This window comes from Trachypithecus francoisi, unplaced genomic scaffold (genome assembly GCF_009764315.1).
Source record: "Trachypithecus francoisi isolate TF-2019V2 unplaced genomic scaffold, Tfra_2.0 Lachesis_group8, whole genome shotgun sequence".
Classification (NCBI taxonomy): Eukaryota; Metazoa; Chordata; class Mammalia; order Primates; family Cercopithecidae; genus Trachypithecus; species Trachypithecus francoisi.
This window is the reverse complement of record NW_022681473.1, coordinates 58,134,125-58,147,682: the sequence shown is the minus strand read 5'-3', so window position 1 is coordinate 58,147,682 and position 13,558 is coordinate 58,134,125. Positions and strand designations below refer to the sequence as shown.

Here is a 13,558-nt window from a genome sequence, read left to right as displayed (position 1 = left end):
TGTAGAACGTATTAAGAGATTTCACTGCTATGTGGAGCCTGTTTTATGTTGGAGAGGGTGGGGATTGATGTTTGCAGCCGGATTACCTGGGACAAGGTTTCCTCCTTCCTGGTCCCCCAGCACTATCACCCACCACAGAAGTCTGCACCAGCATATTGTCTACTCTCCTGTGTGAGTGGTCAGAACCAGGTGGAGTCTGGGGTCAAACCATGCCCTCCCCACCTCATGCTGGGCTCTGTGAGGTATAGTTCCTATAGCCCCTTTTATTTTGACCCCACTGACCCCACTCCCTGTCCCCCAATCCCTGCCTGTTGCTCTGCACCTGGGATTTTTAATTTTTATTTTCTCTCAGTCTCCCTTCATTTGCCTGTGTTAAATGTTCAACACTAACTGCCTTTTCTTTTAAAACAATTCCAGATATTCCTCAAAGTTAGTAGTTAGCTGATGAATTGATGATGTCCTTTCTTATTTCCCATTGCTTATCACATTTCTGCAGGATTTGAGGAGACAAAAGTGAAAAAGATTTGCACAGTTACCCATATTGAAACTTCAACCCCAGTATTTTCAGAGATATAATATTGTTTCAGTAGAAGGGTGAAGATAGATTTGGAGGCAAAGAGGAAATATGTTAAATCCATCAACAGCCCTGGCAGCTGGCTTGCTTTTAAGAGCAATTTTTGATAAACAGTTTTATCAGTTCACAAGAATGACCAAGTACTTTCAGAATCATATTAAAAAGCACATGGATGGTAGTTGTTCAGCTTGGCTCAGTAGGTAAGTGACTTGCAGGAGGGGTTCCCATGCATACTTCAGCAGAAATACAGCTTTGTCACAGATCATAGTATGTTGGCAGTGCTGTGCACAGTTGAAATTGTGAGTACAAATGACTAATTTCTAATTTTCTCCTTCATTAGAATATGAATATATGAAGACATGGCGTGCACCTATCATGTTCCTCATTGTATCTCCAGAGCTTAGCATGGCACTTGGCATATAGTAGGCATTCAGAAAACTTTGGTTGAAGCAATGCAAATATTAATGATGGGCAGTAGAGGCAAACCTTGGGGAGAATCCATGGGGCTCCAGGTGTAATGAAGCACCGTAATGACAGGCAGCATTGTCCTTTAAAAAATAAGGATTTTATGGCCACCATAGTGCCAGAAATGCTTTCAGATTGATGCTCAACCTCCTGGCTCTACTGTAGCTTGGGGCAGAAGCCTATAGAGGGTGAACTGTTTTAAACCTTAAGGGCACAGTCACTGGATACTGAACTGCCAAGACTTGCTGACACCGTGGGGCTGTGGTCCATGATCCATGTAGCAGATGCTGTCATTACCTGCCGTGTCCCCTCACCACTTCATTGTGTGCCTGTTGACCTCCAGTGCAGCCTCTGCATTGATTTCAATGTGGGATTTTCCTGGCCACTGAAGCTTACTTTGTTCATCTGGGCAGGTGTCAAATGACGGGAATTTAATGCCCTTTGGGAAATACCCTCCAATTAATAACTAAAGAGAGCTAACGTGTAATACCTCAGATCCCTTGCCACTTGGGTGAGGTGTATCTGAGGTGTATTAAACCTCCCTAGCAGACTTAACCTTTACTCCCTCACTGGGAACTGACTTGATAGTGTACCTTTTATTGACTTCCTTTTCTGGATCACTTCTCCTGTGTTTCCTTCTCCTTCTAAATAATACTTTGCCCTTGAATACTTGTTTTAGGGTATACTGCTGGGGAAACCCAAACTATAATATTCTATCCTGAGTCCTGAGGACTTACCACTGAGTGGGGATTATTCTTGAAGCTGCAAAATTCACAGAAGATTTGAGCTTCATTTTGCTTAGAACCGTAAAAGTTAATAGGAAAAATAGAACCCAAAAAGCCCTCTAGTTTCTCTTATTTTAAAAAATTATGACTTACACAATTCCCCAGTTATATTATACAGCTCTCTGAGATGACAGAATAATTTTTAAGCACATTTGAAACTGCCCTGCTCAAAAAACATTAATGATTGGTGCTGCCTATAGGATAGAGTATCATTTCACTTGAAGGGCATTCTAGTCTCCATGAATGTATCCATTTTCTTGCCATAGCAGGCTGTTTATTGTTTCTAAATATGACCTGCATGCTATGGTACCTCCTCTGTGTTTCTGCTCACTGGTCCTCTGGTTTGTGTATGAATTCTCATTGCCACTGCCCCAGAATTAAGTAACCTAGCCGTGCGCCCCAGCATGACCTTCCACAGTCGGGTCCCAAGGGATGAGTGGATGAGAGGGTCATTCTGCCCATACTGTGCAATGGGTGGACTTGCGGGGAATGATCACACTGACCTTTGATCTTTGCTTCTTTGCAGATATCTCAGTGAGCCTGCTGACCCTTGTGGTCACTGCCTGTGGTCTCGCTCTCTTTGGCGTGTCTCTCTTCGTATCTTGGAAACTCTGCTGGGTTCCGTGGCGAGAACGAGGCCTGCCCTCTGGTAGCAAAGACAACAACCAGGAGCCTCTTAACTACACGGACACAGAGACCAATGAGCAGGAGAACAGTGAGGACTTCCTAGACCCTCCCACACCCTGCCCTGACTCCTCCATGAAGATCAGCCACACCTCCCCTGACATTCCCCTGTCCACCCAGACGGGAGTCCAGGAGAACTGTGCCCATGGCGTCCGCGTGCAGCGCCAAGTCACAGAGCCAACCTCGTCGGCTCGGTCAGTAATGCCTCCTCCTTTCTGAATGCAAGGAGGGACCACCCCATTCCCCTCTCTGGCAAAAATAGCACTGGTTGGTCAAGGAACCTATAATCTTTTAAATTTCTGTTCTGTATCAGAGACATGAATATGGAAAACTCCGTGCTAACCTAACACTGAAGCCCTTCTTGGTCTCTACTTAGTTTATAAAAATAATAGTTAACATTATTAAGACAGCATGTGTGAAGTACTCTGTAAGAACTTTATATTCATATTTTATTATAGCTCACAATTTAGCATGAAATGTGTACTAATATCATTTTTATTTTACAGCAGAAGAAACTTAAGGAGATTACATTTTTTAAAAAGCCATATATGTAAATACCCAGGTCAGGATTTGAATCCTGGTTCAACCAACACAAGAATCTGAGCTCTTAACCACTCTTCCCTGCTGCCCTCCTACTGCTTTAGAATTTATTCCCTGTGCGTCTGACCTATCCTAACAGTCACACACAGGCTCTCTTCAGACTCCACCATGTGGCTGGAGGTTTTTGTCCATCTTCAGCCTTTGGAAGGCTTACAGAGTACCAACACCTAGGTCACTCTCTTTTTATTGTCTGGATGCTTTATGCTCTTCAGCAGTAGAGAAATAATATAATGCAGTGAAAAAAGATGCGGTCTCTCAAGTCAAATGAATTGGCTTTACTTACGTGTGTGACATTGAACAAATAACTTAAACTCTATATCTGTCCATTTCCTCTTCTTCAAAAGAGGAATAGATACTACGGATTTGTAGGTGGTTTTAAGAATGAAATGATAACACGTGCTTGCACAGGTCTGGCGCCTAGTAAAAGCTCCAAAATGTGAGCTACCATTTTGCTGTTAGTATTGCTATTATGGCCTCTCCCAAGGCTCAGACATTATACAAAAGTGTGTTTGAGGCTAAACAACCAGTTCTAAATCACTGGATATAAAAACTCATTTTCAATAAGATATTTCAGGAAAAGAGACTCAGGAAGCAACTTTCTGTAGAATGAAAATATTGGCCTGAGTGATGGCCAGAGAAATAGCATGTGCTGTTATTTGTAAAGTATAAACACAATTTGGAGGTATTTTTTAAAAATCTTTGTTGTTTGTTCTCCAGAAACAGAAATAAGACTTTACCCTTTTTATGCTAATCGAGTTTATCCTAGAGGCTGCACTCATTTTCATTAAGTGGGATGGAATATGTTAGTTTGTAATTTGATTGTTTCAGAAACTTATTTTAGCATTATTTTCAATTCTGAATCAAAGAGCCAAATCTAAAATATTCCTCTGTGAGGAGATGGGTAGTTGTCTGCCATTTGATTTAGAAGAAATCCTCAGATTTTATCACTAGGATTTATCTTCAGATTTAAAACTTAAATATAACTAGAGCTCTGTTTGATGCTGTCATAGAGTTCATGCAATGTGCAGACTCATAATAAAATCCTTTCAGTATTTCAATAGCTAGAGCCTTTTAGATAGAGTCCCCACTGAAATTTCCTTCGAAATTGCCTCCTATTTGGTTCTACTCTGCATGTAACTTTTCTGGTCTGAGTTCCTCCAATATATGGTGGTAGTACTGTGATCTTTTTAGATGTGATCTGAGGACTCTGCCATAATTTTAACAAACTAATAGCAATGATGCCACTCTATCACAATATTTATACTGGAAAAGTATATAAATATACTGCATATCAGTAAGTATTTGCCTAAAAAATAAAAACTCTTATCATCACTACTGATTTGTAGAAATTGGGTAGAAGGAAAAAAATTAAAAGGAAGAGTGAAGGAATTATCCCTGTAAAATGCACTTTGTGTTCAGATTTATTTTAGTTTTGAAGGCATGCAATTACATTATCTTTTCTGATGACAAAAATCAGGTTTAGGAATATCTGAACTACTATAAGAAAACTACTCTTTTCTAACTGCATTTAACCTAATACTGACAATTTCCATTTTTATGCATTTAAAGCATTCATACCTAAATTACTACTGACCTAGTTTTAGGGGGTCTGTCTAGAAATATATATATATCCTTGTCTCAGGATCTCACCACAATAAGAGCAGTACATGGTCTTCTAATTCTTTGGGGATTATGTTGCATCATGAGAAAATGCATACACACACATACACACTTTTTCCTAACAAAAAGGAAAAAGAGAATGAAATTTCCTTTATGCCTCAAAGCGTTTTTAACATTCTTCTTTAAGTAACATTTTTGATACCCATATTTGGGGAGGGGAAAGGTAAGCTTTGCTGGGAAAGCTCTCAACAGTCTGCTTTTCCAGTTACTGTTTCTTCTCTTTTCTTTCTCATTATGTTCTTTACTTTCTCCCTGCCGACACTTTCTTACTGCTTCCATCCTGCAGCCATTATCACCATCTCAGGACAGCCATTATCACAGTCTCAGGGTTCCCATTGCATGTAAGACATAGCCTCCATTTAAAGGTGTCTTCAGGATCCTTGTGATTGGCACAGTTTCTGTCACACCATTTACATCAAAAATCTCAACTTCACCTGGCTTCTTCAGCTTGGATGTGTTCTTGGATATATTTGGCTGACACAGTGCCTTTTTGAAATGTCCTAAAGATGAGCTTTGTTTTATCTTCTAAGAATGTTTCTGGTCAGAATGACTTTCTGTTGTTCTTTCAAGATCAAGCATGTTCTGTGTCTAGTTACTTCAGTGACTGTAATACCATCCAAAATTCCTGTCAATTCTTTTTTATTTGAATGAAATCCCTTTTGTTTAGTGATCCAATATGCTGGAAATGTGGATATTTTAATTTTCTCGGAATTTTTTAATTCCAGAGCTTTATAAAGTTCTCTACTCCAAATGTATGAAAATCCCTGGATCCCCAAAATAGAAGGAACCTTGAAAGGCCATCTAATCCATTTCCTAATTCATGCCCTAAGATAAAAGTTCATCCTGTTTTTTTAAAGCCTTCTCAAATTTCTTATGTAACACTTCGGTTTTTCGAAAATTTCGATTACCACACCACAAAACCCTTATCGGGTCTGTTAAGGCCCTGCGTGATAATACTGCCACAGTCTGCTTCCAACAGCCTCACGTTATGGCCAGGGCCACCATGTTGCAGGACCCTAGGGGACACTTTTAACATGAACTCACTAGGAGACTGCCCGGAAGAAGCTTGTTGTACTGCAGCTGCACTAGCTCCTCTCTTAGTTCCTTCAGCATCCCAAGCCCCTTCCTGCCTTGAGGTCTTGACACATGTTGTTCCCTCAGCCAGGAATTCTTTTCTTTTCTTTTCTTTTTTTTTTTTTTTTTTTTTTTTGTCCTTCTTGGGTCCTTTACTTCTCTAAGGCCCTAGCTGAAACATCACCTTCTCAGAAAGGTCTCCCCGGCCACCCCATGTAAAGTCTGTGTTCTGTCCCCACTCCTTCCCACTTCAATTCTCCCTCGCATTGCCTTGTTTTCCCTCATTCACAGGATTAAATTATTTTAAGTGATTCTTTATTGCTTGTACTCCCCTCTAGACTGAGTTCTGTGAACTCGGAGACCACATCTGTTTTGTTTCTTCCTGTCTATCCAGCCCCTAGCACCACCTAGCACACGGAGGACTTTTTTCCATGAATGACTGACAAAATACATTGGTCAATATCAGGCTACTTTTCTCTTGCTCTTCTGACAAGAATAGCAAAGGGCCAGAAGTATAAACTGAGCAGAGCCTATAATGGTGTGAGGCTGGCAGAAGGCCATTTGTCCCAGGTCTCACATTCAAATCAGGCCCCACATCAGATTTTTGACCTTATCTCTGAATTAAGCAATCCATAGAGTTACAGAAATATGCTGACAGAATTGAAAGAGGAAGATAACCATCACACTCTAAATTTAGGTCCCGTGATTGGCCACAACTCAAGTAAATAGTACACAAAAATTAAATGTTGTAATTATACTGTGAGTAGCACATTTCTATTAAGTTATATTTTTGTGTGGTGAGAACATTGGTTCAATGTAAACATCTAAAACATAATTTTTGAATCTGAAGTTATTTCTTTAGATTTAAAGAAACTAACTGCTTCAAAAGTGGAAGTTGCCTAGACCTATCTCAACTTCCATGAGACCCTGAAATGATATGTAAATGAGTGTTTTCTCCACTGGGATTAAATTATCAGAAACTATTATATCCATAGCATTTCTGTATTTACTCTAAGATATCAAGCATTTGCTATGTGCAAAATTCAATATTAGGTAGTGTCAATAAAGAGAGAAAATATATACAACCCTGCCCACAGAAGACCCACAGCAAGAACACCAATTATACACATTGAAGTGCTCAATTTGTTCTTTAGAAGATTAATCTGGAAAGAATGTATAAGTGTATAAGATGCATGGGACAGTGGTGAAGATTGGATATATACAGGAGCCTCTCTGAGGGCCTGAACTCAGCTGGGATCAATGGGAATGAAAAGAGACATAAGATGTGAGCTACTGCAGAGAACGTTTTGGTGAACAAAGGCTCATCTTAGTTATGGAGGATAAAGTATTCAAGGTTTCAAATCTGTTTAACTTGGGAGGGAGTGGGAGGAAGCAGATCTTGCCTCAGTGTATCCACCTACCCTTGACAACACACCTCCACTGGCCCCAAGGCCTGATGCCTGTCTCTTCATTATCTCACTCGTGGAAATCCTTGAATCTTCAGGCCAAGAAAACCTCAAATTTCCACTTCCTCCAGCCCTTGTATTCTACTAACTGTGTCTGTCCCTATCCAGGATTTCCCCTTCTTCTGTCTGCCTGTGGTTCAGGACAACCCAACCCTCTCTTCTTCATGACCAGGGGAATTTTGAAGAAGAAAAACATCCTGTCTCCACTGTTTCTTTCCATAATTCCCTGCCTTGACTTGAACATAGGAAAGAAACCAGTAACATTTCTGAAACCACAATTTGCTTCTCTCTTTTTTCTCCCTGGATCTTGAAGCCTTGTAGACACTGGTGCCCGAGAACCAGGGAAAGGACAGGTCAGGTTTCACCTCTGAGATGGGCCACTGCAGTGAACGAACACATATTAGGATGCACTTGTTCATGGCTGCACATGAAAGCCCGTGATGGAAAGGGTGTTGGGGATATGAGTGCTGGCTTACAGAGCCTGGACTCAAAGATGCAGTGGGTGTATGTGAGGGACTCTGGAAAAAGCTACTGGGGCAGAAGAGCTGAAAGAACCATTCTACTAGAGAACTGGGACCAAGATGAAAACAGATTTAATGTCCATATTGACATCTACAGCATCAGCTTGGAGGTGGCTAAGGATGAGGCCAAGTTAAGCAGGCAAGCCCAGCTCAAGTATCATCTCCTTCATAAAAATTTCCTCAGCCAGAGGTCTTTCTCCCTCTCTTCTTCTGAGGGGGGAACCATCAGTCAATGGCATTAAAATTCTAGACCCTTGTCCTGGGAGCCTCGCATTTAATGCACTCAAAACCACCTCCATTGACCATTTAGAGCCACCTCACCTGGGGTGGGGCAAGCTCAGGTCATGGCACTATATTCCGTATCTTTCCTCCCTCTTGCTTTGGGCTTCTTTTTCTTCCCACCTCTGTTTGAGTGGCCTATGAGAGCTATAGAATATTGATTTTCCATTTCCTCCACCCCCTTTTCTCCTTTACATCCCTGGGGCAGTCTCCCTGCTCTACTTTCTTATTTTCAGCCCCCAGACCTCCAGAGGTTATATGGGAAGATTATGAGTTACCCTGGTTCTCTGGCTGTTCTAAGCTTCTCTATTCTACCATGCCTCTCCCCCAACTCCAGTAAACTCTAACTCTCTTCTGAATGGAAATTGAAAGAGATTGAAAGGGAGCCCCAGGAGTGAGAACCCGTCATGCCCAGTTACAGTCTTTGCTATCTGCTTTAAGCCACTACCTTACAGTTAGATTCAACTGATTTCCCAATAGTAAGTGTGATTCTTTTTTTTTTTTTTTTTTTTTTTTTTTGAGACGGAGTCTCGCTCTGTCGCCCAGGCTGGAGTGCAGTGGCCGGATCTCAGCTCACTGCAAGCTCCGCCTCCCGGGTTTACGCCATTCTCTCGCCTCAGCCTCCCGAGTAGCTGGGACTACAGGCGCCCGCCACCTCGCCCGGCTAGTTTTTTTGTATTTTTTTTAGTAGAGACGGGGTTTCACCGTGTTAGCCAGGATGGTCTCGATCTCCTGACCTAGTGATCCGCCCGTCTCGGCCTCCCAAAGTGCTGGGATTACAGGCTTAAGTGTGATTCTGAATGGAGGGGGAAAGTGTTAGGAATGAAATTAATCATGTAAAATGTTTGAGTAGATAATAGTATTCATATCTGTGACTGGTTTTTTTGTTTGGTTGGTTGGTTTTTGGTTTTTGAGTTTTTTTGAGACGGAGTCTTTCTCTGTTGCCCAGACTGGAGTGCAGTGGCTCAATCTTCACTCACTGCAACCTCTGCCACCTGGGTTTAAGTGATTCTTCTGCCTCAGCCTCCCAAGTAGCTGGGACTACAGGTGTGTGCCACTATGCCTGGCCAATTTTTGTATCTTTAGTAGAGACAAGATTTTACCATGTTGGCCAGTCTGGTCTCGAACTCCTGACCTCAAGTGATCCACCTGCCTCAGCCTCCCAAAATGCTGGGATTATAGGTGTGAGCCATTGCGCCTAGCCCATAACTATGATTGTTTTTTGTTTTTGTTTTTGTTTTGTTTTTTGAGACAGAATCTCACTCTGTGACCCAGGCTGGAGTGCAGTGGTTCAATCTCTGCTCACCGCAAGCTCCACCTCCCAGGTTCACGCCATTCTCCTGCCTCAGCCTCCCGAGTAGCTGGGACTACAGGCACCTGCCACCACGCCCGGCTAATTTTTTTGTATTTTTAGCAGAGACAGGGTTTCACCACATTAGCCAGGATGGTCTCGATCTCCTGACCTCGGATCCGCCCACCTTGGCCTCCCAAAGTACTGGAATTACAGGCATGAGCCACTGCACCCAGCCTGTGATTGGTTTTTAAGAGGTCAGCTGTATTGGGACTTTTTGGAGGTATTCATGTGCAATCGGGTTCTCAGGGAATGGGATCTTTTTTCAGTCTTTGAACTATACCAACAACCCCTCCTCCCTGTTGACAATCCACTTTGGTTAGGAAGGGCTGAGCATGCAGGACAGTTTATCTTCAGATTTCATGTCTAAGAAAATGTACATGTAGAACAGAATATGTCACACTAGTTAGTAGCCAAATCCATGTATTTTAAATCAAAATTGAAACTATGGTGGCCGGGCACAGTGGCTCACGCTTTAATCCCAGCACTTTGGGAGGCCGAGGCGGGCGGATCACCTGAGGTTGGAAGTTCAGGACCAGCCTGAGCAACATGGAGAGACCCTGTCTCTACTAAAAATACAAAATTAGCCAGGTGTGGTGGCGCATGCCTGTAATCCCAGCTACTCAGAAGGCTGAGGCAGGAGAATCACTTCAACCTGGGAGGCGGAGGTTGCAGTGAGCTGAGATCGCGCCATTGCATTTCAACTCTGGTCGATAACAGTGAGACTCCATCTAAAAAACAAAACAAAACAAGAAAAAAAAAACACCACTATGGTAGATTTAGTCCTACAGACAATGGTGAAGACAAAATGTTGCTGTGATTAATCTAATACCAGTACTAAGAAAATTCAAAGGTAAATTATAATGCACAGTCTGCCCAGCAACCATCTGCGGAGCAGCAGAGTGACAGGGCCTAGGACTGACACAAGATTGTTGTCTGGGACTGGATTGTGTAGACACAGAATTGTTGGTCTTCCACAGACTCATCTGTAAAAGGAGCATCCGGTCGATATTGAGGATGCACTTTTATCATATAAACAGTGCCACTTACCAGACAGTACCTAGAAGGGTGGGAACTGATGCAGGACCCAATTATGGCCCTTTTTTGAATCTAGTCTGTAAAGAAAAATCAATAGCAGAGGGAAATAGGGCTGGCACCAGCCTATTCCAACCTCTGCATATGGCAGGTTTCTTTCTGCTGCCTCCCGGTCCTTTCTGCCCACAGAGTCCAGTAAAGTGAGACTCAAGCTCTATTCTAGCACTACATTGGTTCCATTTCTGGACAAGGGAATGACCTGGCTGCCCTAGCGCAGAAAGCCAGTTTTAGATGCTTAACAGCAACTCCTGCCTTCCCTCCCTCACCCATCCACATCATAAAATACAGAGAAACCTTAAGATTGTGGATTTCTCTGTAAGTGATTAAAATCTCCCATCAGCAACTTTCAGACCACACAGTTTTTGTACATGTGGGGATGTATGTGACTGGGCTATGTCTGCTTGCTATGGACTGTGTTAGTTGTGACAGGTACAAGTGACAGCTCTGTGACAGTACTCTTGTCATACCATGTGGGTGATTAGTGATTAGGAGGCTATTTTAGGATAAAGAGGAATGCTCAGCATAGCAATATCTGTGGTGACAAGGGAGAACACTTTCAAACATGTCTGGGGGTCCCTTGGTTCCATATTTACATCTTTATTTCATTGTCTGAAGAAAGGAAGAGAATGGCAAATTCAAATGTTTACTCTGCCTCTCCAACTGTTTACCAATCCCTAAGAGACATCCCAGCTGTTCCCTTTCACCTTCTATTAAAGAGACTATTTTAATTAAGGTTGTTGACTAAATGCATACAATACAATATAATGACTCTAAACTGAGCTAAAAACAACAAAAGTAACCTTAAAAACAACCTTGTATGTGATAATTACTCTCAACTTGGGAAGACATGCACAGATCAGACAGGCTTTAAAGAGAATTTTTGGGAAACTTCTAACCCAAACCAATACTTACAGGGTGAAGAGTATACTACAGTAGCAAATATTTAATTTAAAAGTATCAGTATCCAACATCTCCAGTTGAATCCCTACATACATTTATAGTAGCTCATCTTTAATTTTTGTGCCATTAGTGTTTATTTCCGAAATAAAACCTGTCCTCTTGATCACTAATCACCTGTGTGTACAGCAAAAACACAATCCCAGTGCTGTCACTTGTACCTGTCAGAGCCACTACAATCAGACACATCCCACTTGTACCTGTCAGAGCTACTACATGCAGACACATCCCAGTCACATACATTTTTGCATGAGCAAAAGCTGTGTTCTTGTGATGAAATGATTTGATTTGAACCAGTAAGAATTTATATCCTTATAAAGCTATAAGCCGGTGGCAAGAAATTCTGTGTAATTTAGGGAAAGATTCACTCTTCTTAAGGCAACACTTGGCTATTTCAATTTCGGAATGATATTATATATAAAGTTGAATAATTTTATTTTTAAAGCAGTTTGTACAAATCTTTACATTCCACCAGACGAATAAGCTTCTTTAATGGCATATTAGACAGTTTAGAAAGTGTATTAAACCTTTAAAGCTCCGAGGTCACATGTTCCTAGGTTCATTTCCTGATACCAAGCCTCGGTTTTGAGCTTCAAGCCTTAGGGAGCAGCTTACTCACACAGATGAGCATTTTGAATTTAGGCCAAAACAAACAAACAAAAAAAGCCCACAGTTCTAAGCTCCTAACAAAAAACATAACGGTCTACCTACATCCCAGGCAAAAGTTTCCGAGAGACCCATAGCTAATAAGATTGTAACTTTGTTCTGTGTTGCTCTTCATTGAAGGCATAATTCAATCCGAAGACAACTCAACTTGTCAAACCCGGACTTCAATATCCAGCAGCTTCAAAAACAGGAACAGTTGACTGGAATTGGTAGAATTAAACCAGAGTTATATAAGCAGAGGTCATTGGATAATGATGACGGGAGACGGAGTAACAGCAAGGCTTGTGGGAAACTGAACTTCATTTTAAAATATGACTGTGACTTAGAACAGCTCATAGTGAAGATTCACAAAGCTGTCAATTTGCCCGCCAAGGACTTTTCTGGGACTTCAGATCCTTATGTCAAGATCTATTTGCTTCCTGATCGGAAAACAAAACACCAGACTAAAGTTCACAGAAAGACCCTGAACCCTGTGTTTGATGAAGTGTTTTTATTTCCGGTTCCCTACAATGACCTTGAAGCACGGAAGCTTCACTTCTCTGTGTACGACTTTGACAGGTTCTCTCGTCATGACTTAATCGGCCAAGTGGTGGTGGATCACTTCTTAGACTTGGCTGATTTCCCCAGGGAGTGCATCCTTTGGAAGGATATCGAATATGTCACCAATGTGAGTCCAGCATTTCTTCATTTTGGTGGTGGGGGGCATCTTAGTTAGCAGGAAAACAGATTACTTACACATTATCTTGAGGACAAAGTGTAAAATTCTTATCAATGTGCATGTAGCAATTATTTCAGAACCTCCTTGTACCTTTTCAGAAACAGGGTTTTAACAATATTGATTTTGAAGTTTCCAAGTACTATTCCATGCAAACATTAAAGAGGAACTTTCTCTCTTTTCTACTTTCAGATTCTTAGCTAGTCCCTAAGAGATGCAGGTGTTATCTGTCCTGCATACCTCATTTTCTTTAGAGTTTTTTCAGGTTGTTTATGCTAAATGCAACCCAGCATTCTATTAACCGTAGTCTGCAGCTAAGAGACCATTGCCTGACTCTGAGAGCAGTAGGTACTTACCTGTGTTCTCAGGTTGGCTCAAGAGCATTTCCCATGATTGGATCCTCAACTTCAACCCTACAAGTGGGAGTGGTTGAGAAGAGTTGGAACCACATTTTTAAATGTAAAACTCACAAAATCCAAGCTACAAGGAGGGAAGTCTGGAAAGAAACTATAGATAATGGCAAAACTAATCTGTCAACAGCCACATCCAATTTAGCGCTCAGAAGAGAAGTCAAAGGTGCTGTGTAGTGGTACAATACATCTATGTCTACATTTTAAACACAAGATTTCAAAGGTGATATTTCTAC

The 13,558-nt window shown here is 41.6% G+C and overlaps 1 protein-coding gene across 2 annotated transcripts in view; it reads left to right on the top strand.

Moving 5' to 3' along the window:
* SYT9 (synaptotagmin 9) overlaps positions 1–13,558 on the top strand; it is a 213,703-nt gene that overhangs the window by 61,096 nt on the left and 139,049 nt on the right. For both annotated transcript variants that reach the window (XM_033205654.1, XM_033205655.1), the window contains exons 2-3: positions 2,351–2,702; positions 12,318–12,864. In XM_033205654.1, coding sequence (XP_033061545.1) covers positions 2,351–2,702; positions 12,318–12,864 — 899 coding nt within the window. The remainder of the gene's footprint in view (positions 1–2,350; positions 2,703–12,317; positions 12,865–13,558) is intronic.